This window comes from Gambusia affinis, linkage group LG20 (genome assembly GCF_019740435.1).
Source record: "Gambusia affinis linkage group LG20, SWU_Gaff_1.0, whole genome shotgun sequence".
Lineage (NCBI taxonomy): Eukaryota > Metazoa > Chordata > Actinopteri > Cyprinodontiformes > Poeciliidae > Gambusia > Gambusia affinis.
The window spans coordinates 19,079,894-19,103,977 of NC_057887.1; the positions used below are offsets into that span (position 1 = coordinate 19,079,894).

Here is a 24,084-nt window from a genome sequence, read left to right on the forward strand (position 1 = left end):
CCTCTCCTCTCCTGTTCCTGCTGCTGTTGATGCCGCCTCCTCTCTCTGCTCTGCTCTGCCTCCATATCTGCATCAGCTGCAGAGCTTGCTCTTGCTTCCCCCCACCTCTCCACCTTTCTTACTCCAATCAAACGAAACATTTTCTTAATCCAATCTGTCTTTTTAGTAAGTATGTATAAGTGACTTTCAGGAAGGGCCAGCCACTATTCGTCACTTTGGAGTATCTAGGACCGGATGGGTAGGAGCCCTGGTCTCTCACCGCAGCCTAAGCGAGCCTCCCCTCCCTTCATCCTGCTTTCCTCTCTCGCTTCCTCTCCGTCTCTCTCCTCAGTCTGCAGCCTCCGACAGCAGCCGCCGCATCATTTTTCCGAGCAGCTGCCCCCTCCTTCCCGCTCTCTTTCTCTCACCCACCCCTTTCCTCGCCTCTTCTCTCTCTCTCCGTCACCCTTTCTGCTGTTCGCACCTCTGTGGGAATGCAGAGGAGGGTAGACAACTCGCAGAATCGTCTTTTTAAAATATGTTTTATATATTTTTTCCTCCCCTCTATCATCAAGACGGGGATCTGAGACGTGGGGAAAATAATCCGATTGGGGGTGGCCAGCGCCTGGAGACTGGACCTGGATCAGCTGGATTTTGCCAGCAACAAACATCACCCCCTCTTCAGTCTTATTGCCAGATCGCTTCAGGTCCGTTCTGAGCCGTATCGTTTCAGATCCGTGGCTCTCTCCCTGCTTGGTTTATTATAAATATTATACCGCCATCTGAAACGAGTGATCTTACCTTTGAGAGAGGCTTTTGTGTGAAAAGTTGGGACAACCTGCAAAGACAAGTGACAACGGCACCCTTTTTTTCTCTGTACATATTTAAATATAGAGAGTGAGTTGAACTCATCTGACATCTAGGAGCGACAGAGGTTTGCATTTTTTAAGGACCTCCATGCGGCCGATAATCATTCAGTGTACAGAGGAAAAGCCTGCAGCCGCGTCCTGGCTCGACGTTGGTGTTAGTGCGTGCACATTCACATGGATTTACAGCTCCAGTCTGAAGGATCGATATGAATATTTGGGACGCCTTTTTAACACTGGAGTGAAGCATCCTCGGATTTATCACCGCTTCATTTGCGCCGCACTACAGTGAAGCGCCCTTTCCCCCCTCCTCCTTACTTTTCCTCCTCCTACTTGGCTCACCTGCCCATAACCTGTATGCTCCTGGGAAGTTGGAATATCATCTTGCGTTTGTGTTCTTATGCGTGAGCGTTTGAATGTGAGCGTGTGCGTGTGTTTGAGAGAGTTTGGTTACTTGTCCGCCAGAGGGAGTGTAGGTTATGTTGCTTTTGAATGCATTTGAGTGCAGAGCCAGCATTTAATTAGAACGTGACTGTGAGTGGATTGCGTCTGCTTGGTTTTTCCATCTGTGCATGTCGGTATTCAAGCTGTAAACATACTGTGTGTACGCTCGTAAAATGTGCAGCATCCCTTCTCCACCACATCTTCTTTACATATGCCTATGTGTCATTAGGCCACCTGTTTGACCTCCCAAACACTCTGAGAGACAAAAAGATAGAAAAAAAAGCTGTGGCAGGATGAGTGAGTGTTCTGGTGCAAGCACTCTGGCAGCCATGACGCTGGAGGAGCCAGGGGCTGAACAAGCATCCCCTAGAGCCCCGGGCCCTCTGCGCTGTGGTCCGTGTGCTGTGTGGCCTCGCCAGCAGACCTGGCTGTGTGCTGTACCCCTGGTGATGGGATTTGTGGGATTGGGACTCAGTCTCATGCTGCTCAAATGGATTGTGGTTGGCTCTGTGCAAGATTATGTCCCCACAGATCTGGTTGATCCCAAAAGTATCAATGGCCAAGACCCCATATTTCTCTCAAAACCCAGTGCCATGCCCAAGGGGCCTGATGTTTCCACTGCAACCACGTCTTTAGCCACATCCATAACTGCAATGGTTTCAACGACCACTCCGCTCGCAGCGGATGGTACTGCCCCAGTGCCAAGAACTCGATCTGGTCCACCAGCAAACCACTCAGCAAATGGCAGCAGCTCCAATGGGGACAGCAACCGAGCCCCGCATCTGCACAATCGAGTTGGAACCCGAGTCAGTGGGACTGCAGTCACCACCGCTGCTACCCGTGTCACCCGTCTCACCCCAGCGCCCAGTGGTAAGGAGGTTACACCTCGTGGTACTGTCAGGAAGGGAAGCAGCACTTCCAATGGACGGAACGGAGCTGCCAACTCAAAACCAGGACAGACTCCTCCTATTATCACCACCACCACATCCGCCACCACGACGGCGACTGCTAAGAACAACGTCAAGGTGCAGCAGACCACAACTTCTCAGCCGGCAGCTCCGATGAAGCCCACGTCCCGCTGGAATCATGGGCGCCCAGGGAAGGGCCCGGTCACACGCCCACACCACCGCTTCAGATCTCGTAAGTCCAGATTTTTGGGTCACAGGTGCTGGTAAGAGTGAGTGTAGTGCTGTGAGGTTATGTGTGCAACTCGTCATGAGTGTGTGAGAAGAGCTCTTGCTGTGTATAAGAACCCTATTATCTTTGGTACGCCTTATTACAGCTTAATCTCGTAGATTAATCACATTTATATTTCCTTCTTTATCCACATGGGTAGTGGATAGTCCAGTAGCTTAATATTAATCATATTCATTAGCACAAGCTGATATAAGGTGCTTTCTCTGTGGTTTCACCCCATTCATCTTTAACTGTACCTTAAACATTAATCTGAAATGAATCTTACTTTCAGAGGTTTTTTTTTCTTATTTCTAGAATTGTAAAAGTACCTTTGAAGACAGCCCTTTATCTAACAGATAACATTTGGTTTTGTTGTTGCCAGATCTGGAATGTTGAAACTTTGCAATATGTGGTCTGACCAAGGTTGGTTTATTTATGTAATAAAAATAAACACCACAAGCTTGTAAGGTGTCAAGGTAGGAGAGAGGTTAGCTTTCACCTCCTGTCTTGAGGAATCAGATATAGCAAGGCCACAAATCCTATTTAGCAGAATGTCGCAGGTTCTGCTTTACACTGCAGGGAGATATGGGGTGTGAGGCAGGGAAGGGGGAGGCGCTGAGGGAAAGTAAGATGGATATGGGGAAGAGAATAGGGTATCAGAGGACAAGTGGAGAAGGAACCGAAACGGGATAAAGGAAGAGAAACCCTGTGAAAAACAGCAAAGTTAAAGAGGATGGCGAATGAAGGACTCGAATGCAAGGAGCATAACAAAGAAGGAGAACGAAGAGAGGGGGCTGCGAGATGTGAGGAAAAAACAGATGGAGGGGCCTAAGTAAGGGAAAGGCTTGAGGGAGATAGAGGGTACAAAGCAGGAGAGCTGAGAGTTTCGCATATGTTTTATTGTGCTAAAGAAAGAAGACTCCACAATTAAAGAAGAAAAGAACAGAGAACATGTTTTCAACATCTCACAAAATTTCTGTAAGATGTGGGTGGGGCAGGATGTGAGTGGTGTGATGAGAAGTGGATATGACTGTGTAGAAATTATCTTTTTAGACTCTTTGACTCCTGACTTACATTTTCATCTCAGCTTCATGTAAGAGGAGTCACCAAAGGGATGCAACATGAAATGGCTTTTCATTTAACAACAAAAAATGTGTTGAGATGAAAACTGAAACCTTCATTTCTCCACATGCCTAGAACAGATTAAATGTCTGCGTTCACTACGTGCAAGCCTCTCATTTATCAGCTGGATGTATCAGCAGCATTGATTCCACCAGCAAACAGTGATCAGGTGACATTTTAAATTTTTTTTTTTATCCTAGGGCTAAATATTTTCAGGCAAGCTGGCTCTATATAGCCATAGACAGTCCTCAGACTCCTCCTGCAAAATAATCCGCTGCTCTGGAGTCAATTACATCACTTGCCAAAGAGCTGCCAAACAGCTGAAAGCTGCCAGAATGAGAATCTCCCTCGGGTGAACATCAGGAAGCATCTGTTTGTGCTGTATACTATAAAAGGCCAAGGACCTCACACGATAACACATTCTTAGTAAACCGGATCTTCCTGACTAAAGGATTTAAAACATTAGAGGATTTTTTTCTTCTTGTTCCTCAGTTTCTTTTACTCAGGGATAGCATTTCATTTTAGTCTGCTTGCTTTCTCTAATCACTTTGTCTATTATCAGTCTGCCAGTAGGCGACATTTAAATATACCATAACACAACCAATAGAATCAATAGAAACCATTTCTTAGCATCTCTAATTAGCTTGTATTAGTTGTTTTTAAGAAATGGAAAACTAAAGGGATAGCTCAAAATTTGTGAAGTGAGGTTCTGTGGAAACATTTTATAGACATTTAATATGATACTTGCCTTAGCACCAATAAATCTTTTGGGGTCTACATGTCTTCTAAATCTTCATTAGCTGGGAGGCTGCAGTACATCCACTGTAACATTTATTTAGATTTTAGACTTTAGCAAAACATAAAAAAAGAAAATCATATCTTGTTGCTGATCCGCTCTGCCTAGAACAATTGCTTGCAGTTGACCTCATCTGCTCATGTTAAACCTGCTGGTTTTAGCTGACCAACTATTGTTTCAAAATGCCATTACTTCGATAAGAGTCACTTATGGCTCACAGAGTTATTTGCAAGTCAATGACTCGAGGCGATTTGCTGACTTTCCTTAGACAACTTTTTTAACTAATTTGGGTAATTAACCGAACTTAATGTACCGTTTGATAACTTGGACAATTTGGAAGGTTTGTGTGACTGAATTGACTTTTCTTTTGTTCTTGTAAAGTTTCTCGGGTTGACATTTGAGTGAGTTGGTGCTGTATAAATGAACAGAAATGGAATTGATATGAAATATGTAAAAATAGCTGTGGAAACCTTTTTTCAGCGGAGTGACAATACAGAAACAGGCAGGGGAGGGTCAGCGGTGCTGGTTTATGCTCAATGAAACAGGAAAAAATGTTGACATTGAAATTGTTATAGGACAGTGAAAGGCCATGTTGGTATTGGTTCCTCTTTGACTAGCAATTAGCTTCAAGCCTTTGTGTCAAATTAATCAGATTTGAACTCAGTGAAGAAGACGAGAGTTATCTGCTGCAGGTAAGATAATAACTGCTAACACCCTTTTGACAGAAATTTGCTACAAAAATTTTGAATTACCTCTCTAAGGATGGCCATTTTAATCATCTCTACATACTCTATTTTCATAGCACTTTCAAAAATGTAAAACAAATTGAAGATAGAAAACTTAAACAAGTTTGTAAAGTCCTTTATTACAGCTAGCTAGCTCACAAGAAGTTAGGCTATAATAGATTCACTAGACAAATTAAAATAGTTGCGTTGTTCCAAAATATTTTTGAAGAATAATTTCCTATTTCTAGTCTTAGTACAGCCCAGAATTTTAAATTGTCCTTTTTCAATGTGTACCATTTGAAGATGTAGAATTTGAAACCACTGAACAATAATGTTATATTTAAAAGGATATAATCATCTTGAGAAAAGCATATTATTTTTAGTGATGAATTGAAAGGTTACTCCACCGCTTGACCTTTGGTTGTGGCAAAAATGATCTTGCTGCCTGAGATTAAAAAGGCAGCTCAAAACTGAAACAATAAAATCCACCAACAAACATATTTGTTCTGTCTTTGTTGCAAAAAATGGGGGATAACCTATTAATTTCTTATTTTACTGCTGGTTTTAAAACCACTATTATAGATCAAGAAATTTACAAAGCAGCTTTTATGGTTAGTGTTTGTTGTATTGGTGTATTTACTTGTTGAAGTAAAGCCTAAGTTAAATAAATGAGTTTATAGTATCCTTTAGAAAAATAACAGTTAAGATAAGCAAAAATCAGAAATCAGTTACCAGCCAGCTCATATTCATTTTCATTTAATGCGTTTGAAAAGCCTTCAGGGTGTGCAGTGCAGCCAATCTAAAATGATACATGATGATGAAATGTTCTGTAAAACATATCTTCAGGTGTTTTTGTTTTTGCCTTCAGTAAAGTCATATCTTGGTTCATGTCCTGTGTTAATACTTGCAGTGAGGTAAAGTCTCAGGTTTCAGGCAATCTACACAATAAATCCATTAGGTGGTGGTAAAAGGATATTTTTTCTTGTAAAGATTGCTCCTGGTTAAAGTCTAAATTAGTCTGTGTTCTAAAAGACAAGCTTTGTCCGTTGGGGATAGCGGAATATTCTACTTCGTCCTTTTGTTTTCTTTCCTCCTGTTCCTCCCTCTTTCCCTGTGGTTTATTGTGTCAGCCTATGCTGTCATTGTATTCCGCTGTCTATTTTTGCTCTGGTTTTTCGGCTTTCTCTCTTCCTTTTTATTGAGCTCCTCAGCTCACATTCGTGAGCATATGGACAGTTGCACAAAAAACTGGCACACTTGTAAACAAAAATATGAGCATGTGACATGTGTTTGCACTGACTCATGAATCTGTCATTGGATTTTTTTCCCCCCTTTTTTTTGTGTGAGAATGTAACATATTCGACTGTCAAGTGAGCCCGTTTGGTTCTGTGGTGCGACATAACAGGCGATGGAATGGTGGACAATGACTGCCTGTTGGGGAAACCATTGGACACTGTTGGCTTGGGGCCGGTTCTGCTCTCTTCTCAGTTTTGTGTGAAACCTTCCTCGGTGAAACGTGGTTGAAATTCCACGCACATATCACTAGCCCATTTGCAGCCCTGTGAAGAACCAGTCACATTCATTTTTCCCCCTCTTTTTCTCTGCTTTTCTTTAAGCAGTTCAAACATGTTGTTGTTCCTCAGTGAAATCCGTACCTGTTTCTGGGGAGACAGCCGAGTCAGTCAGCACCATGATATGAGGAAAGCACTGCATTTTGCATCAACGGCTTTGCACAAAGGGAACGTCTTCCAGCTGTGCAGAAGTTTGGAGTAAAGAGAGAAGGGATGCAAAGCAACAGAGCCACATTAAATCAGTCAACTGAAACAACACCGATGAAATATTAACAGTAGGGATTTTAGGAACTTAGCTAATAAAAATGCTTTGCTTTGGCAAGTGTTTTGAATGATCAACTGTATCCCAAGGCACTTGAATTAGTTGTACTGTTTGTTAAATAGATTTGAATGTGTTTGCCATTGCCATTGCTTATATTTACTTTATTCAAAGGATGTACTGAAAAACGGTTTTCCATCCAATCCATTTAAAATGAGACCTTTTTATAGTCTAACATTCCATTAAATTTCATATATATTTATTTAAAACGGCAGCAGTACATATTCATGAATAAACACAGTGTTTGTGAATATTAGACCTGCAGTCCAAGGGTGGTTTCCTTTTGCTCGTCTCCCTGCAGGTTGATATTAGGGTAAGACATGTAAACATAAGGCGCTACACACTTAAGAAGAATAAAAGTTGTCATACAATGAAACACATTGCATTTAAAAACAGATAAAACAGGACAGGTGTAGAAATGACCACAATATTTAAATTAAATGTGAGTATTAGATACTCTATCTGGATCCTGAATTGCATACTCATTAAATTGTGGGTATAAGGTATAAGTCATATGAAGCATAAAAACATAATCAATAATAATAAAGCAAACTGAACTGTCTCTACATGTTCTTAAGTACTTAAGTATTAAGTACTTAATACTTTCTTTAAGTACTTTTGGATTGGGTACAGGATAATATGACATTTGTAATATATTATTATATATTAACTGAAATAAAGTAGCATTGCTTATTGATTTTGGACAAACAAAAAAAATCATCAAAAATGTAAATGAAAGTCTAAATGCATTTATTAAAACCAGCTTGCCAAACCGACCAAAACTTGTCAACTGTGGTTTATGCAACAACCTCATCTTAATAAAAGATGCTCAGTAGTTTCCACTCCATAGCTGTTTCCAAACAGACAAGTTTGCCCCTTTTTATAAGTATGAGAAAGATGTTGTGGCTTTTTTTTTTAGCCAGCTGTCAAGCGGAGCAGAGAAACTGGCAGGGAAGGGGAATCAGTACACAAGTTCCATGCAGCCAATAGAGACTTTTCTTTCTGATTACTCAATAAAAACCTCCAGTGCTACTTTCTCTGGCAAATAGTTTTTACACATTAGGAACGTTATAATGGAGGAATTGTAAACTTCTGTATTTCTTCATACCTGGTTACACATGCTTGACGTTTGTTTGCAAGAAAGCAGAGTCAGGCATTTGCAGTGGATTGAGGCAGCTGTAGTGAAATGCACTCTTGACATAATTCTGAAAAAAATATTCAAACTTCCTTGATTATCTAATGTATGTTTCAGCTAGAAGATATAATCACAAACCAGACGAGATGGCAAATTCAAGCAGCCAAGATCTACTTCCTCAATGGGGTGCCTTTGCTTCCTCCAGGAATTCAGTTACTGACTGGAGTGTCTGTTTGCTGCACTGAAAGATGGAAGTTTTTTTGATAAGCATCTTGAAAGGCCGGCTTTTGAATTCATGTTAAAATTTTTGTACTCGAGCTACCAGGAGGTCACCTTTTGATATGTTCCAGTATTTGCTAGATATATCTCTTGGCTGTTCTGGGAATGACCAAATTTTCCCTAGAAAGAGCTGTAGAGTGTGCTTGTGAGAGAAAGATTTGCGACCTATTAAAACAGCTGCTTCTGTTATTATGCCTTGGTTAGATGTGCGAAAATGGATTGATGAAATGGCTTCAGTCAGATTTATTAGAAATATAGTAAGTGTTCAGTTTAGTTAGTTATATTCAGCATCAGGTAGCTTTAAAGTCAGAGGAGGCACATAGATTCTGACTGCAAGAGAGAGCAAGACTTTGGGCAGATTTCAAGAATGCTAAATGCAGAGCAGTAAAGTTGCCCTGTTTCATTCTTTTAAGCTTTAAAGAAACTTCATGGCGACAAAATTTTGGAAATCTCAGAAGGACCTACATGCTCTATGGAACAAACTGTTGTCTAGAGTTTGACCTGCTAACTCTGCACTAATAATATTAGATGGTAAACCGTTTTAAAATGTCAGCTGGTATATTTTGACATTGTTTTGTAATAGTAAAACCTTGTTGTACAGCAACTAGTCTCTCACACATGTAGCATCGCATCACCTCTGCTCCTAATATAAATAATCAATGACCGCTCTGGAAGAGTACTACAACACATTCTGAAAGCAACATCTTCTTCTCCTATAGGGAAGTCGGAAATCATACAGTAGTAAATTGGCCACAAATGTCTGATTAGTTTATCTCAATGTCTAATCCAGAATCCTTTTCTCTAAACCTTGATAGGAAACATTGACACAGTAAGTACTCCAACTAATGCAAGAAAACGATGTGCAATATTCCAATATTGGCAACAAGCCCTTTTGGGTGGTATGCCTGTCAATATGTAGATGGTGTGTAGTCTTCATTCTGCTGCAGTTACATTGCTATTATATTCACAATATTAGATCCACAGACAGACTATTATAACAAATGTACTCAAATGAGTCTATTTGGTGGTCCTGTTGCAGTTGAAGCCTCTGAGACCAAAACTTGCCATGATGAGACATAAAATGAATCACACAAAATACAAGCCACAGTGTAACAGCTGGTTATACAAACACAGATTTGGTTATTATCTTATTGTGATGATACTAATCATTCAGGCTTTTAAGGATTATAGAAGACAATGTGCTTAAGATAAAAGTTTCTGTATTGCTAGTCTTTGTTTTAATTAGATACAACATAACACAATAGAGAAGTTTTATTGAGACAAAGCAACAATGTTGTGCTCTCCTGGGAAACCCCCAGGCAAAATTAATAACTCCAGTTTCCCTCCTTTGTTCCGGAAAGAAAATCACAAATCTTCATCTTTTGCAATATCAAGATTTAACTGTTGTTAGCTCAATGTTGGGGATTATTACATCCACTGGCACACTTTAAGTATTAAAAGTCTTTCAAGTGTACACATTAGCTTCCCCTTTCTCTGTCCACATGCTTACAATGCTGGGTGGCTGCAGCTAGGGTACAATAAGCTATAAGCTATACATGTAAAGTTTCTTTTCATATTTAAAAGCAACAAAAAGAAGTGTATGTAGAAGTTTTAATAAAATATCAAGACCTTCAGTTTAAGAAAAAAAAAAATCCATAGGTGTGTATTAAATTAACATGAGGTAATAATATGCCAGTGCCAAATTGAATTTGACAGACAAAGCGAAGAGGCATCTGTGTCCAACAATCTCACAGTTGTGTGGGCTCAAGCTGCCATCGCTGTGCCCTAAGTGCCACAGGGGATTGTTTTCATTGATGAGATGGGGAAAAAAACAATAGGGTACTTTTCTTGTCATGCAAGCTCTGTGTTTTTGTTGTTTGTTGTCATCCCCCCCCCCGGCTCCATTTGAAGGCTGCACAAAGTACTACTGTATGACCGGTGGAGCGTGTAAGGGGGATTAAAAACAAAGATATAAATCCAGTTTGCGTCTCTCACCCTCTTTCTCTCTCCCGGTTCCTCTCTCTCTAGGGAGGTCAGACTGAGATTTGCCAGACAGCCTCAGAGGCCCCTCTGTCCCTCCAGAGACATGCTCTGTTTGTTCGCTGAAGCTGGCTCAACAGGGCTGGTTCTGCACTGCGTGTGCAGCTGCAGCTATTTGCAAATATCTTCTCAGTTAGGAAGCGTGCTCTCGTACCTCAGCTTTTAAGGTCTAAAGTAACATTTTAACTCAAACCCAGTCTTTATGACATTTTTTGGGTTACTTTGACATTCAGAGAGGTAAAGCTATAGAGCAACATCATTTCCCTAAATGTCATGATTTCAGTATATACTGGTTAGTTCTTGACATACAAATACAACTGTTTTTCAAATAAATACAGCAATTCTTTGCAGTCATATTATTATCATTTTTAATTTAGATTTTACTACACTAAAGTTTCTGTGGCTTTGAGGAGGTAGAAGTAACATTAGATTTGTTTCTGCTTCATTATTTTAAATCAGAAACAAAAACAGTGGTATTAAAATAGAAATGTCTTTGTCTCATTGAGGGGGAATTAGGTACAACAGCAGCAAAGTGACAGGCAATCAATGCAAGTAGTTTAGATTTAGTTAGAATTAAACCAAGATACAAAATAAAAGCATCAACATAAATTACGGTAAACTTTCATTTATTCTTAATTTAATGTCATTTTTTTTATTACTGTCTGTATTTAAAATGTTAAAATGTTTGACAATGAATGACATTAGATTCCTGTACCATTTTTTCAAAATATACAACTAATAATTTACAAGGAATTCTTTCTATACCCTAATTGTGCGCACAAAAATAATGTCTCAGAGATATATTATTCATATTAGAGGTTTCACGTAAATCAAGGTACATAAATATGCAACAGGATACCGACAGTTCCTGTCTCACTGTGAGCAAATTGGCTCCTCTTTGATTTTCTTTTTTGAAAGAAAGGTACATATGCAATTTCCGAGCAAAACATCTGTTAGTTTTCAAACACCCCAGGTAAGAAAAACACAGAAGAATTAGAATTTCTTTCAAAAATTGGTAAAACTACAATTCCTCAGACAGCTAAAACCGTGTGCATGTACATTTTACATTCAAATTAATGAAACTGTTCATCCTTTGGCAGCAGTGGCCTCGAACATCTAGATAGCAGAGATACTTGACACTGATGGGCACCAATTACAAAGCAGAATAAATCTGTGTGTTCAGTGGGGTGAGCCTGCAGACAAATTATTCTGGAACGACTGCACACTGAACGTTTGAAATTTTGCGGGAATTGATCTCCTGGCCTTTCCACTGCTGGTGCTTTGCTCCACTCGCTGACCCTAGAAGAATCAATGAGGAAGGGGAGGAAGAGAGCCCTGATAGAGGACAGCTGGGAGACAGAAAGGAGAAAAGCAAAAAAAAAAAAAAAAAAAGAAGAAAGAGAGCAGGACAGGAACTGGGTGGGTTGGATACTAAAGAGAAATGCAGGGATTTATTGGGAAGAGACTTTCAAAAACCACAAGAGCATGCTTCAGGATAAGAATCAGGCAGCCAAGCAAAGGCATATAGACATGACAGTTGAGTAAATGAGCTTTAGCTAGACACTTTGCATATCTCAGACCACCATTCTGCCTGTTCTATTATTATCTCTCATTTTTATGCAGATTGCCCTCAAGGTATTATCCGTATTTCACCTCATTCCTGTCACCACAATGTCTTCAGAATGTGGCCACTGCAGAACTAAACCAGCAAGAAATGCAAATCAGTTGGAGCTATCATCGTCTTAAAATAAATTATACGGTTTATTATATTGAACTATATGTGGTGCTAGTATCTGAGAAATAATTTAAATATAGCATTAAGTCATGTAACTTTTAATAAGAGGAATGAAGGACTGTATCTTTCAATGAGTCAATCATCAATGTTTTGTACATGCATGGGTTTTCCACAGTCTTCTCTGAGCCAAAAGTACAGATGTTAGATTAAATTGAGTTTAGGTTTAAGGGAGTGCATGACTGTATATTTCTCTGATAGTTCAGACCTCAGCTTGATAGTGAAAAACTTTTCAAGATTTTGGAAAAGAACTGGATGATTTTCTTTTATTATGAGATGGTATTGTACATTTACATTCCAATTTTAGAACAAGTAATTCTACTGGAAGGAAAACCATGAATGAATGAAAAAAAATTTTTTTTTTCCATACTGTATTCTGTTGTTCAGTAATTATTGAGACCTGAAAAAGTACTAATTTCATACTTTTTCAGGCTGTTTGCAAGCAAAGTCTTTGTGCAAGTGTCTAATGTTGCTGAACGTAATCAGCACTGGTGGAAAGAGCTAATTGCTGTGACACAGTGAGATGAAACTGCTGCAGCATGCGTGACTGAGGTTGAGTTGTCCAGCACATTGCCTTGTGCGTAATATCCGAGATTGGAGCCTTGGGTAGTTGCTTCGCGTCATCCTCCCTCATGTAAAAGACATTTGATCCTTGAGCTGAGCCTCTTAGGCAACATTTCCTCCCTGGCAGTGTACACATAATGGGCAAACACAAAGTACGACTGGATCTAACCCCAAATGTGGCCTTTTGCAACATAAAGTACAAATATCCTATTAGAGAGGAGGCAAGAGACCCAAAGGCAAAATGTTCTCTGGAAGTGTCTGGAATTCAACAAAAAGATCATTGGTTTATTTTTTTTCAATGAAAACTACAAAATTCTAGAAACAGAAAGATAAGAGAAAACTAATTATTCCCTCCGAACAGTACTAAGAAAGATCTTATTTCATTTTCATTAATATGATCACAATCCACAAGAGCAGGAGCTTGGTATGATTAATTATCCGGGCTGATACACATTTTTATTAGCAATATGTCATATTCATTTTATGTAATTTTTCAAATAAATATATATTTCTTCAAACTCTGCAAATTTAGATTATATGGAAGGATGAGGAAAGAAACGGTTTGTGGAATATTGATTTAACACTTAGTGGGACAGAATGTAAAGTCAGGAAAAGCAACTTTTTTGCCTTCTCTGATATATTTCCTTGTACTTCTCCAAATCTGGAAAGTACTGAATTTCATACTTTTCCAGACCCTATATATCACACCATGTGTGTCTAAAATTACACATTTACTGCAGTGTATGTTCATACATCATACACACACCAGTAAAGTTAACATCCTTGTTGTATCAGATGTCTTTTGAAGTTTATCTGATAAGTGTAAGTGATATTGACCTCACACAAAGATGTCTAGGGATTCATGAAAGCGTGCCTGTAAATACTGACTTGATGCCTTAATGTCCCAGTGTGACTCATACAGACCAAATATCCAATGGGAAGTGGTGACAAGAACAAGAGGTAGGAGTGCTGGACATGAGGTGGCTTTGACCTGAAATATTAATCTAATGTAAAAGAAACAGATGGAATATGTCTTGCCAGTATTTTGAATAATTGATGAAGTTTTCCTTTTAAAGATCAGAGTGACCTAGCTGTCATTTACTTGACGGCCTAATGGTAGAGTCATGATGTTAGATGTTGGTGTGTGCCACTAGTCCCTATGGAAAACATTTTGGGGGCAAAACACACGTCCATGGATGGAAAAATCAATACAACTTCAGGGCTCATGTTTGGCTGTATTCAGCCCAACTCTTCTCAAAAATGTGGCATCTTCCACCCCCACAGGGTTAATTGTTGCTAATGTTTCCACAGTGAAAAAAATGTGTCCTATGAGCTTGGGGAAAGAAACAATCCTAATTTAAAGTAAATCGTGTGATCATTACTGTCTCAACTTGACTGCACCAGTTCATCTTTCTTTTAAATTGGAGGAACTGGGTTGTCGTCATTGTAGAGAATGGTTTAAAGGCTGAATTTTGTGTGTTTGTGCCAGAGGAGTATGCACTAGCACTCATTTCAATCACAAGCTTTCAAGCCCAGGACATGCTAGCCTGCCTGCCACAGTGGGCACTCAATTACCGCAGTATTTGGCTATACCCTCAAACCCCCCTACCATCTTTTACCCTCTCATTCATTCACACATTATTCATCTCCCTTATCCCCTCCTGTGCATAGAATATGGTGATTTGCTGATAGTCCACAAGGCTCAGAGATATATTAGTGCATGCGGCCGTGGTAGAGTGGATTACACTCTATCATATCTGATCTGGGACCGTTAGATCCCAATATTGAATTACCTACCCTGTGGGCTCTCTGGTTCCGTTATCAATTTGCAAACGAATATGACTGAGAGGGGGCGAAGGGCGGGGAATGGTTGGAAGTGGTGTCTGGAGGCGCCAGCGGTGACGCCTTTGAGGCATGTTTTGGTCATGTGCTGTAGATCTAATAATGGGCAATTTTGGTTGCCTGGGAAGTTGCGCTTGGCAACCACTAGTGTGGCATTTGTGATGTAGGTTGGCTTGAGTTCTTTCCTGCTTGGTCAGAAGGATAAATAAGGCAAATGTGAAGCAAATAATGGCTGGAATCATCATGCATAAATTTTCTTTAAACTCTGCAATCTCTGAATTTGACTTTGCATATGAAGAGGCTGAAAGCAGTTCTCTTTGCATTATATGTCAAAAGCAATCAGATTGGATCAACATTCTATAAACATACAATACAGACCAAAAGTTTGGACACAACTGTGTGTCCAAATTTTTGGTCTGTACTGTAATTGTGTGTCTGAGCCATTACCCAGATTTTCAATTAGATACATATCTAGGGCATTCTTATACATGAATATGCTTTGATGCTTTGTAACCAGATGTGTAATTTCTTTATCTTAATGTCAAAGGTCTTTTGAAGCAGCAGGCCTTCTGCTTAGATTGCCCTTTTACTTTCATTTCATTTCATTCATTTTTTCATTTCATTTCATTCATTTTTGGTCAGCCTCCCCATCCCTTCTGAAGAAGTCATTCTCACTGTATGATGCTGCCACTGCAGTGCTTAACTGTGACAATTGTGTCTCTATGACAAATTCCAGTGTTATTTGTCCATCACACACAGTGTTTTGCATGCAGGCCACAGAGGTTGATTCTGGTCTCTGACCAAAACTCCTTCTTCCCTATATATGTTTTGCATTGCTTGTTGCAAACTGCAAACAGAACTTTTTATGTCTTTCCTTCAAAAAATGCATACTGGCTGTCACTCTTTCAATAGACCAGGTTTGTTGAGCTTACAGCTGTAAATAGATCAGCCCATCAGAGCTAAAGGTCTCAGAAGCTCTGATATCATGATTTCATTTTCTCCTTGCTTTGTGAATTTAAAGCAGCATTCAGGAGAGTAAAATTCTAAACACAGACTAACAAGGCTAAATACAAATTCAGATCACATTTCTCAGATTTTTGTCTGACAAACAGTGGAAGCTCAAGAGGTTTCATTACTCTTCACAGAGCAAAACAGAGCAATGAATACTATTTTTCTGCTAATTCCAAAACCCAATTACAGTGTTAGTACAAGTCCAACCTCTATTTCTGAAGTTAAACTTAGATATCATTTCAACAGTTTTTCCAAGCTGCATCTTAACCTTAAATATTTTAACACAAACATCGAACTCCTTACTTGATACCGAGGTATGCACAGGATGTACAACATGACTTCTCACTATCCCGCTTTGCTCATAGCATCTGGGTACATGATGAGTCTGCAGGAAAGCGTGGAATGCGGAGGTTGCGGCAGTCGGATTGATTCACTGCAATGTGTGGCCTGCTGCCACCCCCGGTGACAGGAAATGTGCCATGCTGTCCTGGTTGGGATGGAGAGAGTTGTTGTGGCTTGTGGAGATGGAGGTCACCTCTCTTTGCATGCCTCCCTCCCATTGTCATTCAAGCTTCTAAACTTAGTCTTTCTCTTTTTTGCTTATGCTCTTCTCTATTTTAATCCATCCTCATGCTTCTCTTTTTTCTCATTTCTTCATGTATGTGTGTCTTTTTTGCCATTCGCTTGGCGTCACTGAGAAAATGAATCCCAGTCAATGGGGGCTCTTATCTTATAAGTGTACCGGAAAAGATAAGGATATCATTCATCATTCTATATTAGCTAGTGTCACCTCTTTCCCTGAAGGATTCTTAAGGAAATTACAAGTATCTTTTTTTATTATTGCTATCCATTGTTCTTCTCTTTTCTCCCATTCAGGCAGAAATTCCTTCATTCTTCATTTGTCACGAAATCTTAAGTCAGCAAAGGTATAACATGCTCACTCACTGCTTTCCGTAACATTGCACATATCTTACATAATATAGTTTCCAGTCACAGTTTTGCACCTCGGTGAAACAGTCAAATGGGAATACAAATAAATCAACCACTTCATCTGCTGTTTTGTGAAAAGTTACATAATGATGGCATATAATGCGATAAACACAGGTGAAACAGTTTCACAATATTAAGCTGATGATTTTGGAAAAGGAAAAATAGCACGATATTACTTTACTTTCTCATTGTAATATCTGAAACTGAAAGTTTATTCTGTCTATGCTGCCCAGCCTCAGGGTTATTTAAGGATAGTAATGACTGTCTTTAAGTGATTTCTTACAAAATGAAAAAGAAAATACCCAATTAAATTTTATGTTTAATTCATTAAGTGTTTCTTCAAACTTCATAAGACAAAAACATCTGACTTTGTGTTTGAAAATATATAATCATATGAGAGTGAGATTTCTTCAACCATGAGATTTTTCCTTTACAAAACTAAAAAATGACTAGACAAAATAATTCCTAATGCTTTTCATACTAGATTAAAAAAACAAAAAACAAACAGTTCCCAAAGCGCTAAACAAGATAAAAATGTAATTGTAATAAAGACTCACAGCTATGGATTGGACACCAGAAATGATCCATTTACTCTTTCCTTTAAGTAATACCATTTTAAAACATAACTTATCATCTATGATTTAGTGTCTTTATAGGTAAAACAAACAGCCTGAACAGCTGATACTCTTCTTAATAAATACAATTACACTGAAGCTGTACTTAATCTGATATTATGTTAGTAAATGTTGCATGTTGTTCTTTTGGTCTGCTATTATTTTCTACTCCCCTTGAATCTATAATCTATAATTATAATTATACAGTCTCAGCTTTAATAACAATAGTGCATTCAGTTGAATTTTATTTATTTATTTTTACATAGAAATAGATTTATGTTTATGTGTTTTAATTAGGCCTTTAATTAGGATTCCTCGAATGATTCGAGTACCTTGATTATTAAAATTCCTTTAGGAAAATGCATCTGCCTTGAAACTTGTTAAATTATGTTTTATTATTTAGCGCACGGTGTTGCGGTCAGGATATTATTCGTGTTGCGCAGTGCTCTCACTCCCACCTCTGAGTTGTTGACAGAAAATAAGTGTTAGCAGCATAACGTCCAATTTTCAAGTTTGGTCTGAGAGGATTGTATTGACTTAGGGTGACCAGACGTCCTCTTTTTCCCGGACATGTCCTATTTTTCAGACCTAAAAAAATGTCCGGGGGGAATTTAAAAATCGTTAGGGATTTTGGTCAACTGCCTCAAAACACATTACATAGCTTACAGTGCATTGTGATTACATTGCCACTCCGTTCCACTACTCCATTCCAGGTTTCTTTGTATGGCAAAGAAATCGGTAGCACATGTGTGTCCGCCGGTTCTAACCCCCCCAACAAAAAAAGAAGTGTCCTCCTCCAAGATGAAATCTGGTCACCCTATATTGACTGATGTCTGTGTTTCTGTCGTTTTTCGGGGGACTAATAAGCATCCTTAATTGACTGGCGCAATGCATAGAGTACGGCAGTTTTTCTCTCCCGGAGCAGTGACTGGTAACACCTGTTCAAAGCGAACGGCGGGAAAGAGCTCAGCAGGAGTATTTATACAGGTGAGCAGATAGACTGAACACTGTGGGTGGCTGTGCTTTAGATGCATAGATTTACGGATGAACTGGAAAATAAGTTTTATATCATCCCGGTCTCAACTTGTCTCAACAGCGGCGGAGCACATCGTAGCGGTACATAGCTGGTTAATTGTGTTTCTGTTTGTGACAAACGAAGGTATAAAATCCCGTCACTGATGTGGACACAAAAGCTACAAATGGCCAAGGTGAGAGTTAATCTATTAAATTAACTGAAGATGAATACATAAATTAAAAGCTGGAGTATAGACATTCTTATAAGCGTATTTGTGAGCCTGCCTCTATTATTAAATATAATTTCAGATTTTTGTCTAACTTTTCTCCTGGTTAACTTAGAGCTATTATTGATACAAGTTAATTTTATAACCTACAGAAAAGAAATTGCTTAAATATGAAAAATTAGACTGATGTTGATATCCGATGGCAAAACTGCTGTTATATTTACCAATGTTTTATTTTATTAACATTTTTTATCCTATTACTCGATTAATCATAAGAATAATGGATAGAAGACTTGATTACTAAAATATTTGTTTTTTTGCAACAGTCCTAGTTTTAATACTATAATGCTAAAGGCAATCTACCATCATACTCTTGTTTTACATGGAGGTATTCTCATTTAAATAAAATTGTCTTGAGAGTTTCTTGTTTACGACAGAATAAAGAAACATCTGGCCTGGAGACTTTTGATCAAAATTCAAATGAGGAAGCATGTCACGCTAATTGTAATAACTTAGTGATGAGTCATTATAACACAGAACTCTGTGTTCTCAAGCAAAATGTGTTCAAACTGCCTTTCCAAAATTAATTTTAAATAAAAAAAAAAGTTTTGTCCTCTGACTTGACTTGGACTTTGGACAAAACTCTTGCAACTTCACAAGGCACTAAAAGATTGAAAGTCTAGTTGTACTAAGAAAAAACAAAGATATTTAATGGATTCGGGTCTTTTAGTCTTCAGTCTTGGAACAAAATACTTGAGAATTGATGTGGACTTGGAAAAATGACACAAAGATCTTTGGAATCTTCTAAGAAAGTACAGATAAAAGATTATCTCATAGAGAGTGGATGGTAGTCCTGACTTGGAGGTATGAATGTGCCATAATATGTTCAACACCTTTTCTAAGATGATGTAAAGCCAACCTCAGAAATCGGTTGCTCATTTTAGATCGATTCCATTTTTAACTCCACTGTTATCTTTTTTTGCAAGCAGATCTTATCTCTGACTAGAATATATTGCTTTTTACGCAATGTCTGTGAGGGAATTCATCCCAGCTTTAAAGACTCTACGCCATATTGTTTGGGTGTTTGTCTACCTGATTATTCGATGTACAGTGAAAGATGGCCTAATGCCCCTTGTGAGGCTCCAGCAGATGCCATTATTTTCAAACAGTGAGTCAGAAGCCCCAGGTGTGCTGATCATAGTACTGATGAATAGCAAGACAAAGAGGCAGAGGGGAGACACAAGGATTGACTAAGGTTTTGTTGTGTTATTTTTCCTAGGGTGTGTATACACTGCTTTTCTCATGCAGTAATCTGTGCATGGTAAAACCTTATCCATGGGGATAATGTCAACTGTCTCCTTAAGATAGCAAGATGAAAGCCCTTACCTGGTGATCACTCCAGAGTCATTCTGCCATCTTACATAATTTTGTCCTACAGATCTGTTGTCTGAGCTGTCTGATTATTTTAGACAATCATGCATTAGTTGGTGAAGCATAAAGCTTAAAGCATAAAGCTTCACCAACTAAAAGTAAAAAGCTTTAAAAGTAAAAAGTGTCCTGTTTTTCATTTTAGTTGTGTCTCTATGTCTTTTCAGCTTGAAGAAACGCAACATAACCTGACTGCAGGAATACATTTTGTATTGCACATGCCAATAAAATCAATGAAGAGTAAGCACATTTACAGTCTCCACAGCTGCCAGTGATAAATGTTATTCTAGTCTTAGATTGACCGTTTTTACGACTCAAATCAGGTTCGAGTTAGATCTGTCGTTGGTAACCTGCAGTGCTGCTAAATTCAGCAAGCAGGCTGTCTTTGTTTGGGGTGTATGAGCGCAATATACCAACCTAGGAGGGGGTTGCTGGTACTGTGCAGCTGTAGTAGCACAGCATCCTCATATTATAAGATCAAAAGATTATAAAAGGGCATTTGGCAGTGTAAGTTCATCTTTAAAGTGACCTAAGAGAGAGCTAAGGCATCAGAACACTGAATCTTGAGCAGCCTGAAAGAACATCCATCACATTCACACCCGACCCATCAGACAACTCTGTGAATTATATATCGAAAGTTCCCCATCTGAACATCCAGGCAAAGACATCTCTCTCTCTGTCTCTCCTTTTCCATCTGATGTGCCGCATTGAATCATTGATAGGACATCCAAAACAACAACACTCCTCCCTATAAAACACCTGTCACGGGATACCAGAAAAGGAATAAAACCAGAGCAAGATGTAGAATTTTTCATGTTTTTATTTTTGGTGTACATTTTGTATATGTTGATGTGGTGCAGTTTGAACTGCAGGAGCAATGTGATGTCATTTGAAAGTATTTTTTAAAACATAGATTTATTATAGTGCCATATTTAAGCATTTTTTTTAAATAATGAAACCCCAAAGTTCACTTTCTCAGGAAAGTTAAATATCAAATAAGACATAAAAACTGTTTTCCATACAGAAATATTGTGTTCTAACCAATCTCGAGAAATTCAACTACACCCTTCACAAGGAGGGCAAGTCACAAAATATAGTTTTAATATCCAACCACATTAATGGAAAACTTAGTGGAAGAAAAAAGTTTACATTTGGAAGAGGGATAGCTGAAGATTTGAGGGACTTTTCATATCAGGCCTGATTTACTAGATATATACTGTGGCTGGAGACAATGCTTTGAGATTCACAACATAGAACTGTCTAGGATACACATTACAGCTGCTGCACGCTTTGACTTAGGCTACACCTGAACATCAATGCTGAAAGTCATGCAGAAAAAGCCCCAACCAAGTATTGAGTGCACACTGTCCGGACATATCAAGAACATTGACAATCAGTGAACAATTTTTTTTTTTATATATATAGAATAACATTTTAAAACCTTTGCATACCTTGATACCTGGAACCAGTTTGAACCTTGCATAGCGATGGGGTAATGGAGTTAACTGCAGCATACCTGGCGGGAAACAGACCACGGCAATAAATAGTAATAATCTTAAATGTTCACAATAAGAGTAATAACATTAAAGTGAAAAATGTTTCTGCATGCCACTCTGTCTTCTGATGTATAGCATCTACATGTAGTATGAAAGCAGAAATACCAGACTCTGTTTTGTATTTTTCCATGATGAGTATTAATGGATTGAAATGAGAAACTCAATGCATGTGAGACACTTCAGTTGAATGCACTAATATGCACTCCCCTCTTATAAAGCCTTCTCTTTGATCCCAGCTGGAGTCAGGATGCTTCAGGGATATGATGGAATATTTTATTGCAGTTATGGGTTAGTATTTTGCTGAATCTGCCTCAGTCCAACAGTTTCACCCTCTCTCCTTTATAATAACTTAAGCTTTAAAGCCTCAGCTGGTTACCCGAGTGACTGCTTTGCATGTTTTACTGTTAAATCATGTGTTTTACAAAAGGAGTGAGTTTTCTTTTAATTTTCAAGAATGGGAGCATTGCAAATAAAGGTGCTGTGGGACCTCTGGAAACAGACTCTTCTTGTGAAATTCTGAGTCTGCAGGAACAGGGCAAATAATGAAGATTAAGTCGAGATTGGGCAGTGGGGAGAATGGAAAGTCTCTTGGAAAGATCAATGCATAAAGAGAAGTTAAGATAAATGAAGGGAAGGACAGGAAAGCTACCTGATTCTCAGAACAGTGGAAGCTTAGTGCAGTCATAGTTGCTTCCAAAAGGGACGTCATTGACTTGTTGCAAACTCTTACAAGTGAACACTTAAATGATATGTGCAACATTACTGTATAGACTGATAAACAAGCCTGTGTTTCTGCACTGGGTTAATACAGGGCAAGGCCATTGCTGGATGCAAGTCTTGTTCTGCAGCTGTTTTTTCATAATCCACAACAGCTGCCGCATGTGTATCCATGATGGATTTCATGTTTGTCCACATGTGCATGTGTATATGTGAAGGGAGACAAAAAAGGGGAGAGAACAAGGCCAGATGGGTCCAGCTGTGGATCTGATGGCCTAGATAAAGGCTAGATGGGTGCCACCACCTTTTTGAGCTGCCAGCAGAACATTCAGAGTAGGTGTTTAAAGTTTCAAGGCTTTGAAGGCACAGAAACATCCAGCTGAGAGAGAGTACTTATTTGGCTCTGGGTTTTTTGGAGTCAGAAAAGAAGAATGTCAAACTGACCAAGTGACTGATGCTTCTGTGTCCATATATGATTAAAATAAGTCTCTTGCACTCTTGATGCTCCAGTCCAGAAACTTATTTAGTTAACTGGAGCACAAAGTGGTTACATAAATTATTAATAAGGAGTTTCTCTGAAGAAAAGTTATAAAAAAGGTGAATTGACCCTTACGTTTTTACAGAAAGCAAATTTTTTTATTTTATTTTTAGCATTTTGGGACTTCACATAAGATTAAGATTATTGTTATGCCTCCACAGGCATGCTCTGTTGGTGTGTTTTTCTACGTTTGTAAGAACTATTATTTACAAACCTCCACAAATCTATGTTTGTTACCACACTGAGATTACCTGGAGATGGAGACTATAATGGAGCTACATCTGTAATTTCTAAAGGAATAAGAATACTGCTGCTTGCCACTGTTGGGTTTTTGATGGCAATCTTGAGGAACCTGTAATTCCAAGGTTCCTTCTGCAGAATTCGGAATAAAACCAAGATAAAGATTTATTCTTTTGACCAGGAGTTATACGTACTTGTCATAACTTACATTTTGGGATCATCAGCTCCCGGGATATGAAGTGACCCAGGAAATAAGGCCTATTTGTCCTTGTTATGGAGTTTTAAAAGTCCCCATCACATTGTTTCCTCCATGAAACTCCTGCTCTTTCTATTTGGGTGTATTTTTGGTCAACTGGGACCAAAGTGGGTTAAGTCAGTGCATTTAGATATATCAGTGAATATACCAGCCTCAAATATTCAGTCCTTCAAGCTGGTGGTCCAACATCAGTCTGCTTCTTTTGGTCTATCATTTCATGAACCAACAGGATGCACTTTTACACACTTTTTGAGTTAGCACATAGGCAAAGGCAGTGATTCCCAAAATGTGGGGCGCACCCTCTAGGGGGGGCGTAGTGCCATTGCAGGGGGGGAAGCGGTATGAATGAATAAAAAAAAAAAAAAAACAGTTAAACAAAAGTGTTTCATTGTAAAGATGGTTTGTAGTGTGTTTTGTTGCAACGTGAAGTGTGAAATATACTTCAGTGGAGTTTGAAAACAAAATATGTGTATAGGTTTATGTCAAAAAAAAAATCAACTGGGCACAAAAAAAAGATGCTGAGTACTAGTGCATTCAACTGAAGTGTCTCACGTGCATTGAGTCCCTCATTTCAATCCATTAAACCAGTGGTTTACGATGTTTGTGCCCAGTTGATTTTTTTTTTTTCTTTTTTGGGGGGGATTTTATTGTAATCCATAGGGGAGCCCAGAAAATCTTTGGGAGCCACTGGGGAAAGGGGGCAGAAAATCTTTTGGAACAACTGGGCTAAGGACACGTGTTGATATATAAATGGGATTTTGTTTTATTTTCTGATTTATATTTTTTAATTCAAACCTGCTGCCTGTATTAAAGAACCTGAAGCCCGGTTTTTGGTATTCTATT

General features: G+C 38.8%; 1 protein-coding gene across 1 annotated transcript in view; it reads left to right on the forward strand.

The window, feature by feature from the left end:
- The window catches only part of nrg3b (neuregulin 3b), a 236,102-nt gene continuing 212,018 nt past the window's right edge, over positions 1 to 24,084 (forward strand). Inside the window, exon 1 of the mRNA XM_044102288.1 lies at positions 1 to 2,429. Coding sequence (XP_043958223.1) covers positions 1,583 to 2,429 — 847 coding nt within the window. The 5' untranslated portion in view covers positions 1 to 1,582. The remainder of the gene's footprint in view (positions 2,430 to 24,084) is intronic.